Here is a 21,504-nt window from a genome sequence, read left to right on the forward strand (position 1 = left end):
TTTCGTTGGTGGGGGTCCAAATAAATGAGAGGTCCAAAGAGAGAGTGGGTGCTACTAGCTGTACCCCAAAATATGAAATGCAAGCTATCATCATACAGCATCTGTAAGAATTAAGGATACTAATTCTAAGAAAATATAATTTTGCACCAAATAGAATAGCTAATATGCTTGGGACTCGATCCTGAGAAACCATTATGGTATAGAAATTTTTTTAAAGCCACATCAACACATCTCCCAAACAAAGGCATAAAGATCCCAAAGAATTGCAAGTCTCAATAGACAAGGCTTGAATCTCAATATAGCTGCAAACGCGCAGCAATGAGGTGGCTCAAAAGCATGCATTGTACAACTACTCCAGTAAAATATTTTCTAAGAGCACATGTAAGATGTAAACTAAGTGATTCTGAGTTCAACAAATAACTAACAACACACATACACCCAGGAAGTGTTTAAACTTGAAATATGTAGCTAACTATACACAAAAAAAATTGTTAAGCATACCTGGATTACACCTAAAAGGTCCTCCAGAAGCTCCAGAGTTAAGTCCACCTGTATTAGAGTTGGTTCCAAGTCTGAGAAAGGCATTCTAGGAGAAATAAACAAAAGGACACAGCAATCCTGTACCATCATCAAGTTATACAGCCTAGTACTAACAAACTCTGACCTTTGCAATCACTTGAGCCATCCATGGTGCCAGCACACCCGAGCACAGATCAATGAGAACACATGCAGCCTTAGCCTGTGGGAGAAATTAAGATTAAAGCCATTTGTTTCCAAGTGAGGACAAATAAGTTCATGAACAACAAAAATCAGCATTAGAAGTTTATAGAATTTGAACTTATAAAAAGAAACATGAGGTTTTATAGTCCCAGGCTGATCACTTTCCTTAGGTTCCCATTTCCATTGTTTGATGGCCAACATATCCAATTAAGGATGATAACAATGGAAGAGGTTATGAATCCAAAATTTTTAAAAAAAACGTCTCAAAGTATATTTAGAAAGTTAGAAGACATAACAATCTAAATGAGATATCTACTTAAAGCCACTAAGAAAAACCTAGCAGCATATTCAAGAGATTACCTCGTGTTTTAGCTTCTGTGGTATAGAATAAAAATGCTCTTGAAAAGAGAAGGAAATGGGGATGAAAATGGTAGTTTTGATGATCCACAGATGGTACAAACATAAAAATAGTTTTGATGGTTTGTCTTACAGATCAAACTGGTAGTTGAGAAGTTGGTTGGAGGTATACATGGTGTTCTTGAAATGGATTCATCAAATTCAGGTGGTACAAGTACAACATTCAATTGTTGCCAAGATAGGCATTGAATTTGAGTAGGATGTCACTGCATGCGCAGAGGAATGGGTTGTGTTATATGCTTGTTGTTACCAATGAGTGAACACAAAGGTGGCTCAACTAGCCGCACTTAATGGGTTTTGGGTTTTTTTTTTAAGTCTTTATTTAACGAAATTGCATGCAAGTAAACAGTCAGCTTTATATAGATCTCATTTTGTGGCTATAGTAGATCAAAATAACATTTTTGTGGGTCTTCTTGATTGAAAAAACTTTTTGACCGGACATTCAGTATTTTTCTTTTATCTTACATAGTTATAGACTTGGGTATGGAATTCTGTATTGTATCATGCGAAGAGGAGACGACTAAAGTCAGTTATAACTATTAGGAAACAAATTAACATCTAGTGTGCTGAGAGTAGGTTACCTTTTGGCAGAACAGTAGCAACTAAGGCATTTTAAGGCTGTGAACATGTTTGATACAATGTGATCAAAGCAATACCAGCTTTGGATTTCATGCGTACTCCATACTGTAAACTTAGGAATGAAACAAATACAAATATGGGTTCCAGGTGTGTATATGAATGTCTTTGAGTGTCTGTATCTATGTTACATGGACTTTTCAAAATAAATCAAATACCGTGTTGGACACCCGATACTCGGACAAGGGTATGGGATATGAATGAAACATGTGATCAAAGCAATACCAGCTTTGGATTTCATGCGTACTCCATACTGTAAACTTAGGAATGAAACAAATACAAGTATGGGTTCCAGGTGTGTATATGAATGTCTTTGAGTGTGTGTGTCTATGTTACACGGACTTTTCAAAATAAATCAAATACCGTGTTGGACACTCGACACTCGAACAAGGGTATGGGATATGTGTCGGATATTTTTCAACGGATACTTCTTATATAATTGTATATAACGTTATTATTATATCTACTTATTGTTGTATAATTGTAAATGACTTTTAATACTATAAGTTACATATATTACCATTTTATCGCACATATTTGATTAAAAATAAAATATGACATTTTTTTTGCTGAGTCAGCATACCCTTAAATTTATTGTTTTATGAGTCCAACATCTAGATACATACCCGCACCTGAGTCCATGTAACATAGGTGTGTGTGGGTTAGAGAGAGAGAGGAGAGAGAGAGAGAGAGAACAATAAAAGATTTTTCATAATTTTCCTATAAATAGAAATTAAAAGATAAAAAGCAGAAATAAATCCTAAGAAATCCTAGAGGGGAAGGGTAACCCACATGTGACGGAGAAAATGATGATAAGTAGCCAGCACAAACATGAAGCAGTGGTCTGTATACCGGTGAAGAAGATGTTGCCACAATCTGCAGTTACAACTAAAATGGTCGGAACAATATGGTTTAATGATAAGTATTGGAATGAAAATCATACTAAAACCACAGAACAACCTGAGACAGAGCATGTTGCACAAAAGGCTGCTTCCATATTGAGAAATTATCATCAACATGATCCGGACCACTGACATTAGGACGAAGAGCTATTACACAGCCAAAAAAAGAAAGTCAAAGTTCTCTAATGCAATTTCACGAGGGATCTCAAAAAATATTTACAAACTATGACTAATACTGCTAAAAAAATAAATTCCTCCAGTTGAAAGAAACAATTTATAGTAACAGGATCTCATAATATTTAAATATCAAAAATCAAAGCGAAGAAAGCCTTCAATTCCTTGAATGTTAATTCTGAACAACGATTACACTAAAGAAGAGGCAATAAGCCACTGACCTGGCAATAATGCTTGTACAAGTGGTAATGCAGACCAGAAGTCAGACATGCTATCTGCCAACTTGCTACAGAGCAAAGGCTGTAACACAGAACATTTAAATTGATGGTCAAGATGACAAAAGACAGACATCACAACTATACAAGTCAGTGAAGCAGTGATGATCCAAGACTGATGATAGCTCACCTGCGATGCACAAGCATAAAGAACATGTAATATCCCTTCTTCCACTGCCCCAACATCTAAGACGCTGAGATAGTTGGCATCCCAATGATCCTCAGGTATCCGGAATTCATCCCCAAACAAGTTTGAGTAATCAACTAAAACAGGAGGATTAGATAATTCAGAGTTCGATGCTTCATCAGGAGAAGATGTGGTGTCTGATGAAGGAATAGATGATTGTTGCAATTTAAGGGGTTCTATAAGCTTCAGCAGAATTCTAGAAGCCTGAGATAAAGCATAAGATATGGACCAGTGAATACCGAGCAATCTAAAGAAACTTGAACCTTGGCTGGGAGGGTAAAATTAAGGACATCTTTTAACAGGTACATTACCAATCTGCAAAAAGTCCCCAGATGAGCATCTCTGTAAGCCTTCCTCAGCAACATAAAGATTACATCAGGACGGAACACTATGGAACTTGCTGTGGGCAAGAAAAAGGGTGATGTGCTGCGTGATCTCCTTGGCTGGGCATGAAAAGGAAAAGAATAGGATTAATCACCAGCCATTTTCACAGTTTATTATTTGTAAAACTAAGCAACTTAATTTGTCTGTGAAAGTGGCTGAATATAGTTAATCCCTAAAGTGATTTTTAGTGTATCTAATAATGTGATTTGATTTGGAAATAACACCAGAGTTTGGCTGGAAACTTATGCACATTTACAATCTTATACACTTGTCTTAATAGTTTAATTTATTTGACATTAATTTAACGATTCCAGGGTCACATTCAATTCACTTCCACATTGTACACTTGTGCCCATTATCTGAAGAGTAATCGGCCTCAAACATGTTCAACTGTTTAATTATTGACCTTGTATATTTATATAGGCTTTAGTTTCAATTTACAAACATTTCCAAAACTTTTTGTTGTTTCCCTTGTGTTTCTAAAACATCTCCAAATTGTTTCCATTTCCAAACGAACTGAAAACAACACACCAAAATGAAATATTTATCATTGTCTTCGAGTAGCTTTCTTGTTGATTTTTCCCTTTTGGGTCCTTTTCTAACATCAATATGTGAATGCTAAAGTCTGCCTATTCATTTTTCTTTAATCTTTAACAAAAACCATCTAGATATTTTTTAAGATTGTGAGGCAATCATTTTAGTAGTTGTGTATCATCTTGAAGGAGGGGGAATGGATCCATTTAAATGGGTTTTACATGCCACGTTGCACAGGCCTTAACCACCCAACTTCACAACCGAGTTTGGCTCAAGTGGGCCTACTGTGACCCACAAACCATTTTGACCTATCCTGCCCTGTCAAAAAACTACCTCTAGCTAGCAGCAGCCCTGTCAAAAAAATCTCAAATTACAAAAATATCCCAGCTTCTTAGGGCATAGTTAAATATTTATATAACTGTATTAGCGGTGCAAGTGTGGTGCTCAAATCCCAAAGTTTCCCTTCTTCACATGGACGTCGACTAGGGACGCTATTCTCACAATTGATAATCTAAAGAGAGTGAGGTAAATTTCTCTCAAACAAACAGAAACACATTGAAGAAGATTATTCTGAATCAAACATGAAAAAGCGTATAAGCAAAACACAATACAAGAGCAATACAAAAGCAGAACCATCTATTTTTGCATTGTCGAATGGCATGGGATATTTCGAGCTTATTGCTTTCTGCTTTTGGTACTACATGGGTGATGCCAGGGTCAGTAAACAAATTTTTTGCATGCCAAAGTTCTAGATTTCTCAGGAGAAGGCTTGGGAGGTGGCTCCTTTATGCCTCATGTGATGCATATGGAGGGAGAGGAACCAGAGATAATTTTGAGCGAATAATGAGTTCCCCTTTGTGCTCTGAAGGAAAGTGTTTTGACTTTCCATTGCGCTTCTCCATCTTTGCGGATTTTTTGGAGATATGTCCCTATAGATATAGCAGGAGCTTTTATCTGTTTCTTTTTGTATACAAGGTTGTGCCCCTTTTGGCATTTTTGACTAATACACTTCATTACTTATCAAAAAACAGTACCAACAAACAACATATTAAACCATAACTAATGTAATATCAGAATTATTATATCAAATGAGGTACTCAAGCAGCCCCCATACAAATTTACCAATTATGTCCTTTTTCTTATTCGCATACTCCGCAGTGAAAAATTAACTGTGCATCTACAGCTAAAGCAAAAATTTATTGAACGACAAAAAGACAAGATCAAAGAAAAGAGAATAGAAGCTACCTCAAAATTAGATGAAACAGTCAAAGCTGATGATGATTGACTATTCTTTGAAGCTTCACTGTCCGAAATATTTCCAGCCAACCTGGAGGTTTCTCTGAACCAACAACCAAAAAAAAAAAAAAATCACTAATGTTATCTGTTGTATACAATAATATTTGGTACACTAAGATAATATAAACTACAAAAACCATATAATATTGTAGAATCTATAGATGTAGGAAGATAATATAAGATAAGATAATCAACAGATACAGGTTGGTCCTTTTCTGAATAGGAATCAAGCTCCAAGACAAGCTAAGCTCTTGCAAACATAATTGCATGCTTAGTTGCACAAACCAGGGGCAAGGGTGAAGGCTATAACAGGAACGGGAACGGAAGCAGCACATAGAAGAGAATAGGATTGGGAGCACCTAGGTAAGTATCTATATTTAAGAAATATTTTGTTGTTAAGTTGTAAATGTATATCTTAAATGTAAACTGTCAAAACAAATTAGTAAATTCTCGCGACAAAAGTAACAATTCGTCACCAATAACATATATTCTTATTCATTAATCCCTACAAAACCCAAACTAAAAGATCCATAAAATATCTTTATCCTTTAATTCCCAAGAGGAAATCCAAATCTAGGATAAATATATGTTCTCTAAGATCACAAGGTATGGAAAAAATGTAGAAGCAACGTAGATATGTCACCAATTACTGAAAATTTAGCTCAACACCTAGATAGTGCCAATTATTTGGCATCAGCTACAACCAACTATTATCAACCCGCAGCCCTATCATATCCTCAACCAAATGCTTTCTCAATGTATTTTGGCGATTCCACCAAAGTGTAGCAAAAAGGATAAAACAATGAATTTCACAAGCACAGGGAAATTAAGATGTCCGAGCTCGGCAGTATATATGCATCTATGACAAGTATTACAATTGTGGTGCTAATTGGAGAGATGTAAGCCAGACAAGAAAAATGACCTCGAAGGATTGGAATGGGAAAAAATGATTCAGAAGACTGCTAAACCATTTGGAAACAACTCCAAAAGATTCCCACACTATATGTACATCTATCAGAGATTAAAGTGAATATGTTGAACCAGTGTCAAAGGGGATCACGTAGCTTTCCAGTATATTCCACACAATAATTTCAAACTCCAGCCCTCAAAACTATATTGCATGAATAGCTACAACAGATGCATCTAGTGCAAGGTTCACTCTTGATAGCAGCAAATTAACCGTCTCCAAGATTAAAAAGAGGTATGAGATAATAATGAACTCACGGCACTTCAAGCATCTCTCCATGAACACTGTTATGGTGTTTCACATAAGACAGCTCATCCTTAATAATGCCATTCAGCAGGAATTCATATAGTGTATGGCACAAGTATTACTTAAAGGAAGGATCAAATACTTGGTGGTCGATTCATCAGTTATCATTTGATTGCATGAAAATAACAATCCCAATTAAGTGCAACGCAGAGAGCTGAAACTGAAGGTGATAGCATTTTTATCACTAGGCTCCACCATTCTACATTATCTTGCCAAATGCTTTCTGAGGTTTACTGCATGGGAAAACCAGGAGTCATTCTGCAGAGAGCTGAAACTGAAGGTGATAGCATTTTTATCACTAGGCTCCACCATTCTACGTTATCTTGCCAAATGCTTTCAGAGGATTACTGCATGGGAAAACCACGAGTAATTCCGCTGCTCAGAAGGCCACACTCCGACAAGTCTATTTCTCAACTGTCAGAATACTACCACCTCCACTTCACCTACTCCTTACCTACTACACACTCACCCTCTTCTATATATAGGAATCATGAATCATTGTAATATATATCAAAATACAATCAATCAATAATACAATTTATTCTCTTTCTCTCTCTATCAATATCTCTTACATGGTATCAGAGCAGGTTTAGAACCAAGTATTTTCGCTTCCCCGGCGGGCGGCAACCTCACCTTAGCCGCCCGCCGGACCTCAACCTATTCCGCTTATTTTCTACACATACCTTCCCATCACTGCCTAAATCCTCTCTCTTGAGGCCAATGTGAATTCAAAAGATGTACCTTCTACTAGCTCAGAATGTGCTGCTCCAAGATCTGGTTGCGGGAATGATAATCCAGAGGTTGCCACAGCTGTTCCACTTGGATTAGGGCTGGGAGCTTTGCAACCTAAGAGACGAAGTATGCAACCAAGATCACTGAGCAAGGGTAGTGATGCAACTTCTAGTGCTCCTAGTCAAAATCAACAAACAAGAACGAATGGCCAGCAGATTTTGCAATCTCTTGCCAACATGAGGAATACAAATTCCACATCATCAGGACAGCTGCCTCCTGCCCTTGGGCGTATCATGGAAAGTGTCCAAATGGGAGGGCAAGGTGCTGATGGTCAGTTTGATGCAGCAAGTGTTATGTCTCAGGTTCTTCATAGTCTTGCTCTAAATGGTCTATTGGCAGGGGTTTCAGAGCAGACTGGCGTTGATTCTTCTGATGCCTTAAGGAATATTTTCTGGTTCTATGGATGGAGACATTCGGCTTTGGGACATGGCTTCCAGGCACAGTTTGTCAGTTTCCTGGTCACCAAGGTGCTGTACGTGGGTTGACAGCACATGGGGGCACCCACTCAATTTCTCTCTCTCACTTTAAACCCTCTCTTTTTCTTTCTTTTTCTTTTTATATTGACATCCACAGACCACCAACTGGACCCCAACGGCTAAACAATCCCCACTCTACTCTTTTGTTGATTTTATATATATATATATATATAGGAGCACCTCCCCAGACACACTTTTTTTTTATCATCATCAACTTTCATCTTTCACTTCACGCTTTACACACCACACCACCCAACTTGTCTCCAACCCCTTTAATTTTTAATTTATGTTATCTTTTTTATCATTTAAATACTCTCTATCTTTTTTGTTGTTTTCATAATCATCTCTCCCACCAAACCATCTTTCACATTCATACCCACTACACCTTTTTTTTTTTTTTTATATATATTTCCACCAGGTACTTCTCTTCTTTTCCTTCTTTTCTTTTCTTTTTATTTATTTATTTATTTATTTATTTTTTACTCTTCTTTGTCAAAAACAAAAAAACAAAAAAAAAAAAAAACAAAAAAACCAACAATAAAAATCCACACACACTCTGTTATTCATGTGTTGAATTTTCATTCCCAAGACACCCATGTGGGCTTGTCCCCTCTCTCCTCCGTTTGATTCCAACTTCATTATTTTTTTTATTTATTTTCTCCAACTCACTTTTCATCTCTTTCAAATATCCACTCTAAAAAAAAAAAAAAAAAAAAAAAAAAAAAAAAAAAGGCAGAAACGAAGCAGAAGAAGTAAAACTGCACACCAAACTCATTTTATTCATGTCAGGGATCAACCCCGATCACAATTTTACACAAAAAAAAAAAAAAAAAAAAAAAAAAAAAAAAAAATCAAACAAACAAACAAACCACCACAACACACCCACATCCACAGTGGGATTTTTTCTTCTCTACTCTGCTGCAGGTCTCTTCTTCTTGCCTCCGTCCTGGACAGCCCTTGCCGGTGTTGCCTCCGTGTTTCCCACTCCACTGGGCACGATCACTCCACCCTGCTCCTCCACTACAGCATATGGCGGACCTCCAAATCGGAACATAACGGTGGCCTTCCGCTTCAACTCCTTATTTTCCGCCTTTAGCACACTTATCTCTGCTCGCACATCCTTATACATGCGTTGGAGCAGAGCCAGTTGGGCGTTTAACTGCTGCACCTCATTTGTCCTACTCTGCAGCCGGTGCGACAGGTTTGTGACTGCCGTCATCGTCTCCACACAGGACTTCAAAGTATACTGATTGGCTTCAATGTCCGTTTGCACTGCCATTTTTTGCTCCACAAACCGCATAGGAAAGTTCAACGGAGCAAACCCTGGGGCGCTTGGTTGAGGTTCACTGGCCCTCGCACCAGTTATTTCTCTTGTGGACTCGTTCAGGTCTGGAAAGAGCGTGAGCAGACCACGGGAAGAGGATGCCATGTTCTGGGTAGCTGGACGGGAAGAAGAGGCCATGTTTTTTGGGTTACTGAGTGTTTCAGCGAAGCAGCGATTTCTGACTGGTACTTTCAGAGAAGGACTGGGCAACAGAGTGTTACAGCGTATCTCTCTCAGAAAAGGAAGAGTTTTTCAAAGGATTTTAGCAGGTTTTTTGTCTCAGCCTCTGCCTCAGCCTCAGCCTCCGTCATGGTTAAATAGCCAAGGCAGACACGCGTATCGTGTGCCGCTCGGCGCTAGACGACAACATGGGCGCGCAAGCCAAGGTCGTCACGTGTATCGCCATCATGTCCGGCACACCTTTTTATGGATTGGGCACGCCTTTTGATGACGCGCCTTTTTATGGATTGGGCACGCCTTTTGATGGCACGCCTTTTGAAAGATTGGGCACACCTTTTGAGGGTCCGACAAGACTCTGTAAACTGTCCCGACACTGATTCCGGTTAGCTCCTTCAGGGGTCCGACAAGACTCTGTAAACTGTCCCGACATTGATTCCGGTTAGCTCCTTCAAGGGTCCGACAAGACTCAGTAAACTGTCCCGACATTGATTCCGGTTCGCTCCTTCAAAGGGTCCGACAAGACTCTATAAACTGTCCCGACATTGATTCCGGTTAGTTTCTACAAGGGTCCAGCAAGACTCCGTAAACTGTCACAACAACTGTCACAACAGTGTCTGTTACAACGGTCCGACATGACCCCGTAAACTGTCTTTTACAACGGTCCGACATGACCCCGTAACCGCCATCCAGTGTCCTCTACACCGTTATGACACCACCATACAGTGTCCTCTACATGGTTATGACACCACCATACAGTGTCCTCTACAACGTTATGACACCACCATCCAGTGTCTTCACCAATGGTCTGACACGACCATACAGTGTCTCTTATCCTCTTTTATTTTTATGTATTTTCTTGTTTTGTTACTCTCTCCAAACTCAAGTTGGTTAGTTCCTATCCCCCTTGAGTTTGCGGGGGGCTGTTAAAATCCACCTACTCTCCACCTACTTCACCCACTTAAACCTACTCCACTAAACCTAACCCACTACACCACTACCACCTCCACTTCACCTACTCCTTACCTACTACACACTCACCCTCTTCTATATATAGGAATCATGAATCATTGTAATATATATCAAAATACAATCAATCAATAATACAATTTATTCTCTTTCTCTCTCTATCAATATCTCTTACAATAGGAAGGGTGGGCAGTATCAACGATTATTAATAGCCTAGAATATCCAGACTTTGATGTACTGAACAACCAAGCAACTACTATTTATACAATCTAATAGCCTAGAATCTCTAGTCGTTAAAGTCCAAGGGACTAGCAAATTTTTTAGCTACTATGGCCCTGTTTTGTAGAGCTGTGAGAAAGTACTTATAGCTTATGCCTTAACTGCTTATAACTTATAACTATGAACATAAGCTGATTTCTGACTTATAAATTAAGCTTCTCCTGCCCCCACTCAAAGAATAAGCTGATTTCTGACTTACAAAAAGCTATAAGCTGCATTGTTAAGCTAAACCAAACACATCACAATAGCTTAAATTAAGCTGAAAGCTGAAATAAGCTGTACCAAACAGGGCCTATATAATTTAGCTGCTGGGTTTTTTTTTTTTTTTTTTTTTTTTTTTTTTGTTTCTGTGGAACCTGTTCTTTTTTTTAGATTGGACCGGGTTGGGTTGCTGTTCATAGTTTGGCACACCATTCATGAGTCGGTACTGAGTTGGGTTAATGAAACAGATAATCAGCGGCACTCTGACAAGTCTATTTCTCAAATGTCAGATAAGTCAAATTCTGACAATTGGTTTCCAAAAGGAGCTACAAATGATCAAAACACCTAATCTGAATATGCTATGGAACCTACAACATCTTAGGTTAGGGCCTACACCATATTTTGGAGAAAGTGTACCAACCTTTCATTCACAATATGAAGAATCGGATAAAAAGGGCCCGCAAGCATGGCAAGGAAACGCAGATTGAGCTCTGGAGCATCCGAAAAGCTGCTAAGATCTGCCTACAAAATAATTAATTCACATGCACAACAAAATCATAGCATATAGAATACAAAAGGCAGTGATAACGGAACTCTTAAATCTTTTTGAGTAAACTACCTCAAGTTGGGGAAGGAATGCAACCAACCGGTTAGTCATGTCTTGAAGCAACTACAAACTAATTGGCATTAGAAGGCAAGGGTTTATGATAACAGAGGAAATAAATAATCAAGTAAGGTGTGTATGTTTGCATATAAATATAATATGAACCACCTGGAGATGCAGGTCATGAGCATCTTGTTTGTGTGATATTATTTGCGGCAACAAGTGATTAACAACTGGTTGAAACTCAGGTTCAAGACCAGCAACTGAAACCCCAATCAACTGCAACAAAGATCAAACCTTAAATTTAGATTGAGTTTGAGGTTCACACAATTCATGGAATGCAGAAATGCTCCAGACTATTTACTACGAGCAGCAAGCTAAGTAGCACGGACACATGACACAACACAACACAACACAACACACTATCACTGAAATTTTCAAAAATGTAGGATGCACACGTGAGGGACACGTGCAAAATATATAATTTTATATATTTATTATATGTCATTTATAAGCAGAAAGTCAAAGACAATAATTTTTAAAGTCTAAAGGACCAGAACTGGTTTTTTTTTTTTTTTGGATTGCAAGTTATTTTATTCAAATTGAAAAAGTGTTTCCTGTGTCTAAGGTATTAGGAAGTGTTCGACGAGTGTCATGTCATGTCGTGTCGAACACGACACAGTACCTTGTTAGAAGTGTCCATGTTTCTTAGGCAGCAAGTCATTGTTTCTTTGAAATAAATAATTAAAAAAATGCAGAAGTTGTATTAACTTTTGAAAGTTTGTTATATTGAACCCATGATTTCTAAGAACAAAAATAAGTGTATCCCCTATTCCTCTAACTTTTTGATCCCTCGCCTTTTATTCAACTTTTAGAAAACTTCTCAGCTGCATTAAACTTAAAATACTATCTCAAGGTCTTGTTGGATAAAAACGAATTAAGGGCTCATTTGCATGTCAGGAACAGGGGCCTTGGAATCGGCACCATGCCTAGCCTTGAGATGATGAAAAGGACTTCGGCACCTTTTGGTGGTGCTTTTTTTAATGAATTTTACTTATCAAAAAACAAAACAAAAACAAAATAAATGGCTATATTGAATTAGATGATTAGTTGAAATGTTATGAAATCGAATTATCAATATCAATAACAAAAAGAATAAGAAGAAAAAAATCTACTAAAACCTAAGTTATGAACAATTCCTGATCATTGGAGTTTTCTTATTTTAACTATTCAAAAACATGTAATGATTTATTTAGTGGTAGACTTATTGCAGACCATGCAGTAGTTTCTTTTCTTTTCAGTAAACAATGATAGAAGTAAAAAGCTTTTTCATTGAAAACACTCAAGCATTGATTATTGACTAGCCCATTCCCCTGGCAAGATGAATATAGCTCTGCTACTTCTCTAGATTGTGATCATAGGAATTAAGCAAAGTGGGGGCAAAAAACCCTATTAGTTTAATGGGGGAGATGGATGGTAATTGTTTTTACATCTTCTTAGGTACAGTATCATTTCTCAACTTTACAAAGGATCACTGCTCCTGTGAGATCAATTCTTTGCACAATAGCTCATCGATTGACAACTCAAGAAAATACTCAAAAGGTGTATGGTCCATGATCAATTTTTGGATTTTGTGGTGTCAATTGATACATGTGGGGTATAGGTTTTTTTTTTTTTTTTTTGGTTTCCCTTACTTTGTACTTTGTAGCATCCTTTCTTGATGCCTTTATCAATAAATTTTGAACTTCTAAATTTTGAAATTAAAAAAATAAATAAATAAAGGAGGGATTAACATGTAGAAATCCATATTTCTTTTTTATTTTAGGCATTGTCCTTCAAATCATTTTCTTCAAACTTGTGTCAAGACACCAGATATGCCTCAAGTATATCTAAACAATAGACATGCATGTCACACGTCTTTGAAGTGTATGTAGATTTTTAGAAAAATAAAAAGAATAATAGGACATGTGTTGGCATGTGTCCCACAAGAGTTTGTGTTATGTGTCAAACACATATGTGCCACCTAAGGTAAGACCTGATTTATCCCAATGGGTTTGTAAGCAGTTAATTTGGGCCTCCTTTTACTGAGGCACCATCAAAACTTGCCAATCATGTGCCAACACTTTGTTAGGAAAATGTAATCATCATCCCATCCAAACCAAGAGCTTTACCCACGTTCAACTTCAGTGCTTCTACAACCACTTCAAAAGGTGTCTCTACTACTCTTAGCCAAGACAGTGGACTCATTACAAAATTAGAATATGTCCCACAAAGTACTGGCCTTCTAACACAAGCAGCCCCCTCCCAAAATATATACACACATATATACGAAGTGAGATAAAAGAAGAAGAATTTGAATGACTTCACAAATGTCCACTTCTTCTTCAGCTAAATATTATCATTTTCTCCTAATATTATTTTCTGTAATTATATCAATTTCATTTTCTTTTTAATGTATTATTTGTGACATATCTGAACTGTACTGAGCAGGATTTCCAAAAACATATCACATCATTATTGCGTACTAACGTTTCTGCATAACAATGACAAATCCATAACAGTTATTCAAGAAGAAAATCCATGAGCAATTTATGGAAATCCCCATATTTTGAGCGCTTCTCCACTATTAACAAAAATCAGTAGTTTCCCCGCCAAAAGAAGAGGTAGAATAATCATATGAAAAATAGGCCTATCATAGGAATGCAAAATGCTGTTTAAATTGAATACATCAGTGTAATGTCACTTTCGACACCGAGAGATATAAAATCTAAAGCCGTGTTCCTTGAAGGGTAATAGAAAGACAACAAAAGAACCATGCAAGTTTTGTTACACTGACCACAGTAAGATCAAAAGGCAATATTATTAGTTACAACTTTTTGAACTCTGCACAAAGTGACTACATCAACAAAGGACAAGTATAACTATGAAAGCAAAAAGACCAGGAACTAACAGACCTTAATTAATAACAAGCGGGAAGGAAGTTAAGAAATGATCCAGAATTAGAATATAAACTGATGCAGATTAGAATATTAAAACAGTAGCTTCTTAACCATAAGGAGGTCAAGGTATTTTAATCATATAAAAATAGGACTATCACCAGGATGCAAAATGCTGTTTAAATTGCATGCATCGATGCAAGGTCAATTTTCACACCAAGAGATCTAATATTTAAATTCATGCTCCATGAAAGGTAATAAAGATACAATAAAAGAATCACAATGATAGAGAGCTCTAATTTTTGAGCTCTAAAGAGAGCTCTAATGATGTGACAAGAAGGGAAAAAAAAAATGGCACACACATCACATCACATGTGGGCCCCATTCCTTGCCACATCACTAAAGCTCCCCTTAGAGCTCCAAAATTAGAGCTCTCAATCTTTATTCATAAAAGAAAAGCAATTTTTTATTGCATTGAACACAATAAAATCAATAGACTATATTATTAGTTAGAAATGTTTAAATTCTTCTGAGTACTACATGAGAAAGTGTATGGGCCATGACAACCAAAAAAAAATACCAGGAACCTATAACAACACTCACAAATCTTGATTCATTACTAGTAGGTAAGAAGTTTGGAAATGATCTGGAATTAGAATATCAACTGATGTGGATTCTCATATTGATGAGGATTATAAATTGTCAGGAGAAAATTCATATTCATCCGCAACATATGAAGCTCAATTTTGGGGAGAAATTCTATTTTTTTATGATACATCATGACCAACAACAGTTTAAAATCTATGGAGTAATTAGAAACGAACTTGTATACTATGCTAAGAACCAATAGTGAAATGGTTGTGCTGATCAAAAGCAAAAACTACACATGATCATTATTAAATATGACCTGAATGAAGAAAACAGCAATTGGATTCCCCCGCAAACAAGATATTCGCACATAGCGGCATGGAGTGTAGTTCATGGGGTACGTCATGTCACGCCTAGGTGCTTCACAACGTGGACGAACTTTTACAAATGTCTCTGGCTGGTAAAGACAATCAGTCACTAAAGCATGCAAACTGCTAATATCGAAAAATAAATATAAATAATAAGGCAACATAAGATTATTCAATCAAAACATGAAAGATAGTAGTTTCCATAACCTCCAAGGTACGCAATATGGTGTTTTCAACACAAGCATGCCATAATGAATGTGGCAACTAGAAAATTAAGAATTCACATGCATATGGCTTCTGCATTAAAACAGTCATTAATAAAAATGTAGCCATTGATCGAGTGTCCAAAAACTTACTCAAGAGATATGCATTTTAAATAAAGAAAGAATTCACACTACTAACCCCAACCCAAAAATTTAAATAAATAAGGTAGAAGAAGAATTAAAATAAAAGTGTGAAAGGAAAGAAGGAACCCATCAAGTAACCCACCAGACTAACACTGCCCCGAAAAAAAACCCATCTAGACAGATGGAGTCATCCAAGGGAAAGGACTAAACAACAGTAAATCTAGACAGAATTTACATTTTAAACGCATCTCAAAATAACACAGTACAGGATATTAAGCTAAAAACAATCAGCTCCAATAACTTGATTGATTGATGGTCAATTAGTTCAATTTCCTAACCTTGTAACGCAAGCCAACTGCAATTTCCCATTCCAAAACTGACTTATTATAAATCCTTATATGTGATAGCAAGCATGGTTCCTGCAACAAAGAAAATGTAAGAAAGCAACTACATCTGCAGCATGTCAGAAGAAGTCAAAGGATTAAAGGTCAGATGATAAATGGTCAATACATAACAAAGATAGTCTCCCGGATCAAAAAATTCCAACTCCAAGGAAAGAAAAAAGTAAAAAACTCAGCAAATTTAACCATCATCCATGTAATTGAGCAAAAGCTTGAAAATGAAATCTAACATAGCATATATGAACCTTTTGATCAATTATAGCAACGGTTCATCATAAACAAGAAATGTTCCTTAATTCTAAGTTCAAAATTCAATTACAAAAGGGAGTAATTTAAACTAAGTAGAACACACACACACACACACACACACACACAAAAAAAAAAAAAAAAAAACTAGAATAGATCTAGGGAGTGCAAAAATTTATGTCAACAGTAACTAAAAGTACTAGATTCTTAAAGTCTCCAAGTATGTTATAGCCAAGGTTTAAAGTAATAGTAGTGGCCGCTGTAATGATAACGGTGTTGTTGACATGGTCGAAGGGTGCAACAGCCATAGCGTAATGGTGGGGCCATTCAGGGCCATGAATTTTTTACTTCTTCGCACAATTTTAGAAAAACTTACCGATACGCATGTTTTTATTTCGGAATCACTTTTAGTGGGGTTCAAAATGATTTTTGGTAAGTTTTGTTTAGTTTCTAAACATGATCCAATATATACTAATTTTTACACTAGTTAAGTAGTGGTGGAGCCTGGATTTTGGTTAAGAGGGGCAATATCAAAACAAAATATTGGGTTGGGTCAATTTAGTTAAGTTTGGTTTCGTAAAACAACAATTATCAATATTTCAAAACTGTTACATACATATCACTACAACAAATCATTGTAACATTTAAGTCTAGAGAACTCTCAACCAATAAGAGTACAAAAAATAAAAATGTAGAATGTGAATAAAATACATATAATAAAAGGTGATGTGTTCTTAGATTTCCTTGTGAAGCAAACAAGTAGTCAATCTATGCCTGTGTTCGAGTCAATGTGTATCAAGTTTGTTAGAAATATAATCGAAAAAGTTTTAACTTAATAATTGGAACAACCAGTCCATAATTTTAACATTTCAAATGATACAATAGGCAAACAAAAAAAAAAGTCCTAATTTATTTAAGCAGATAACATAAATAATTAAATTATATTTTTAAAAGAAAAAAGATGGGCTACAAAATTTAACAAATTTACGGGGACTATATAATCTTAGAGAAGACAAATTGAAAGATATTTTCAAAACCTTTAGCTAAAAAATAGTTTTTTAAAATTTAAGGGTGCCCCTCCTAGGCCTTAATTGGCTCCATCACTGGTTTTAAGTCGCTGTAGAAATTTTTCATTTTGTTAGATGTATTTAATTTTATTTACTATATTGATTACACGTATGGATACCTTCCCACTTGTTATGAAAAAATATAAATACTGACACATGTTTAATATCAAAAATCATAATCTCATAAACATAAGTTCATAATAAAAAATGTCAACATATTAATGTAAAAGTACATTACATGATATCTAAACTTTGTTCAACAAATTAAACTAAAATCAAATAGATATAAGTTAATTTTCAAGGAATCAAATTACAAAGTAATGAAAATTTGTCAATAAAAGCAAACAAGTAACGAAATTTTGAAGCGAGAGAGAAAACTAAGTTCATTCAACTTTGATAGAAACTCAAATCTATTAAAACTTGAAGATTGGACACTCAAATCATGTAGATTTACTATTTTTCATATAAGGTCTATGTGCATTTTCAGTGATTTTAATATTTTTTTAATTAAAAAAATGCAAACATGTGACCTTATAAAAAATTTGCAAAAAATACAAATGTAACAGTCGTTATGGCCATAGCTGTGTTGTACGGCAGCCTTTACATAACAATGGTGGCCACTATATTACCTAAAACATGGATCATTCTAGTACATGGAATGGGAACGAGAATATTGTACACCACATGTTCTAAATTGTGGTACGATGAGGGTAGACTGGTATAGTTTACACTATAAGAATTTAAGATATTTCTAGTTTTGAATTTTTTATTTTTTTTTTAACAATTAGACATCCAATAAAATGTAGAATTTTTTTTTTTCTTCAAATTAATCATGCAGCAATGCATTTCTACGAGCATTATAACCCATTTTTGACCTTTTTGTTACGTCAAAACTTCACTCACTTTAGATTCTAGCTCACTGTATTTGATTTTTTTTTTTTTTTTCTCCTAAGAAAACTATGAGGAAATATATTGGGGGAAAACAAAACTTACAGATCACTTTGGATCACTAAATTTAGCATTTTAGAATGAAAGTGTACTATATTTCAAAACGTGTATATCAAAACATAATTCACTAGGGTATCAACGCTTCTGGTAACACTGGGTGGCCATTATGGCCATAAAAAATGGACGTAAGCACCAAAATAACAGTTGTCACCGATTTTTAAAAACCTTGGTTATAGCATGTAATTCACATGCTACTTCTCCACTTTACCATAAACGAGTTTCTTTTTCAAGTCAAACCTCTTGAGAGTTGATCATTTCAAAGCTCTTTTCATCGAATCAAAGAAAACGCAATAGTGTCATTGGTTGTGCAGCTAATTTGAATGGAGGCCATCGAGAACAACCGGCATTTTACGAAGTTTTTACAAACCAAACCAAACCAAGCCTTAAGTCCCATCAAATGGGGTCGGCTACATGAATCCTTCTTCTCTACGCGGCCCTATCAAAGGCCATTTTATTAGTCAAATTAAGTAGATTCATATCTCTATTTATAACGCTAGTCAACGTTAATCTAGGCCTACCCTGTCCCCTAACACTTCCATCTACCGTTACAGCATCGCATGTCTTCACTACTAGATATGTTGATCTCCGTTGAATATGACCAAACCTCTGTTGATTAGCTTATCCCCAAAAAAATTCTTCCTAAGAATCATAAGTTTGAGTGCTCTTCCCAATCTGTTTTTTTTCTTATCAATAAATGACAATGACCACTCCAAAAAGCAAAATACAGACACAACAACCAAATTCTCTAAAATGGAATAAATACAATACCCAATAATTTAAGGAAAGTAAGGAGTCTGTAGCATTAAATGGACCTAAGCAAAAAATGAAACAACTGAATTGAATTGAATTATGAGAAAGCTGAAGATATCAATTGAAACAAAATCTTCTTGAGAGGGAAGAGAGAGAAACGTACATCAAGTTCAAGCAAGATCCATTCTTTGGTATTGGTAGCAGTGGACCAGTGATTTCGAAGGTCAGGGTCGAGGACATGAGTGGCCTTCTGAGAAGGCGATTCGCGAGACATGCCCTTGATTTTGTAAGATAAGGGTTTAACCCTTGGCTCCAGCTCTGTCTCCATCGCGCTCTCTCTCTCTCTCTCTCTCTCTCAATCTATCAGTATATCTCTCTACTGGTACTGGGCAAAACCTCACTTCGGACAGAGATAAAAGAAGACTAGATTCAACTGGGTTTTTATATCCATCATTCATGTGGGCTTGGGCCCAGTGTGTAGGCAGGCAAATCTAGGGCACAATTTGGACAGCCTCAACCCAATCCAGGTCGGAATTTTTTGAAAAAATTTAAGAGTTTATCGGACTTTAATAGGACGTCAAACAAAGCACCACAAAATTCAAATTGTATATATAAATATTTATGTAAATTATTAACTACTGAATAATATTAAAATAATTTAAATCGTTAATTCATATTTATTAGTAGTTGACCCGTGTAATGTATGTATTATTTTTTTTCAAAAAATGTTTGATGGTAGAATAATTATTGTAAAAGAATAACTTTAATTTTAATTTAAAATCAAAATTAAAGTATGATTTTAATTATTTATTTTGAAAATATTGACGCTACCATTCTATAAATTGTTACCTGCATACTTATATATACATATATATTAGTTAAATTATTTGTATATTGGGATAATTTTAAGAGAAAATTAGTAATAAATTCAATCTAAGAAAGCAGTAAAGAATTAGGTCTAGTGAATATTTTTTTGTTAGTAAGAAATCCATACTTTGTGAAATAGTTTGGTGAGAAATCTTCCAAGACTTTTTGTTTTCAATTTTATCCCTTGACTTTTTATCTGTTTGACTTTTTGTTGACTATCTATTCAAATTTTTTGTCTATCTGTTCAAATTTTTTTACTATCTATTCAATTTTTTCTCTTAAATTCTATTTATCTGTTCGATTTTTTCCTTTAATTCTATTTATGTATTCAATTTTTTCTCTTAAATTCTATCTATCCATTCATTTTTTTTCTATAGGTTGAAAATTTGTGTCAATTTTTTTATTTATCTGTTGCAATCATCATCATCAAAATTGATTTTTTTCTAGATCTGTCTCATACATACACACACTCACAGATATACAAATAAAATTCAAATTCAACAACAACAAACAACAAGAACTACAAAAGTAATAATAGTAATAATTTGAACAGATCTAGATCTGAAAAATCTGTTCAACAACTCAACCTAACAAAAAAAAAAACTCAGATCTAGATCTAAAAAATCTATGCAAGTTTCCTCTTTCCTTTCTTAATCTCTTTCCTTTTGTTGCCTTGTATTGACCTAGATCAACAAGAATCATATATAAACAGATCTGTCTAATTTTTGTTTAATCTATGGCAATCTGTTTCATCATCAAAACAATGGAAAATCGACACAATGGACTGTCAAACCATGGATCCTTGTAGGTTTAGATCATCAACGATGAAAATACATACATAGATATATATAGATACAGATTTATAGTTAACTATACAAATGATAATACAAATATGCATCACATGAGGTCTTATATGTTATATGTTCAACAATATATATACAACCAAACAATGATCTGAGGTCCAACAATCTAGATATAATAATCCAAACAATCTGTCTGCCGAATCTTCAAAGATGTGAGAACATAGATAAATCTGTAGAGATGTGAGCAAAGAAATGTGAGATCTAAGAAAACATGTTGAGTGTGAGAGAGAGAGAGAGAGGGGAGAGATGCCTTGCAAAAAGTGAAATGATTATGATTTAAATATAATATTTTATTTTATTAATTTTTTAGCTTAATTTAACTAAAAAATCAACCCAATCCAATTGCCGAACGAAACTTGAGTCATAAAAATTGTGCGAAGAAATTGAGGAGATGCATACATATGCAACTAAATTAACACGCATCAACATCAATGGATGTTGGG

The 21,504-nt window shown here is 35.5% G+C and overlaps 1 protein-coding gene across 9 annotated transcripts in view; it reads right to left on the bottom strand.

The window, feature by feature from the left end:
• The window catches only part of LOC114264955 (uncharacterized), a 45,548-nt gene extending 24,747 nt beyond the window's left edge, over positions 1-20,801 (bottom strand). For 4 of the 9 annotated variants that reach the window (XR_014362099.1, XR_014362098.1, XM_082916229.1 and 1 more), the window contains exons 1-14: positions 19,495-20,801; positions 16,198-16,278; positions 15,464-15,601; positions 11,789-11,899; positions 11,636-11,686; positions 11,438-11,538; positions 5,475-5,568; positions 3,623-3,754; positions 3,255-3,515; positions 3,071-3,149; positions 2,734-2,822; positions 2,566-2,649; positions 665-739; positions 502-549 (exon numbers count right to left, since the gene is read on the bottom strand). Coding sequence is in view for 7 of the 9 variants with exons in the window: in XM_082916229.1 (XP_082772355.1) it covers positions 502-549; positions 665-739; positions 2,566-2,649; positions 2,734-2,822; positions 3,071-3,149; positions 3,255-3,515; positions 3,623-3,754; positions 5,475-5,568; positions 11,438-11,538; positions 11,636-11,686; positions 11,789-11,899; positions 15,464-15,601; positions 16,198-16,278; positions 19,495-19,659 (1,509 nt within the window). In the remaining 2 variants the exon portion in view is untranslated. Of the gene's footprint in view, positions 1-501; positions 550-664; positions 740-2,565; positions 2,650-2,733; positions 2,823-3,070; positions 3,150-3,254; positions 3,516-3,622; positions 3,755-5,474; positions 5,569-11,437; positions 11,539-11,635; positions 11,694-11,788; positions 11,900-15,463; positions 15,636-15,719; positions 15,810-16,197; positions 16,279-19,494 lie in introns of all 9 variants that reach the window. The other 5 variants (XM_082916230.1, XM_082916232.1, XM_082916231.1 and 2 more) reach the window with 5 other exon arrangements.
• Between the last annotated feature and the right edge of the window lie 703 nt (positions 20,802-21,504).

Source organism: Camellia sinensis, chromosome 2 (genome assembly GCF_055761805.1).
Source record: "Camellia sinensis isolate YWXY chromosome 2, ASM5576180v1, whole genome shotgun sequence".
Lineage (NCBI taxonomy): Eukaryota > Viridiplantae > Streptophyta > Magnoliopsida > Ericales > Theaceae > Camellia > Camellia sinensis.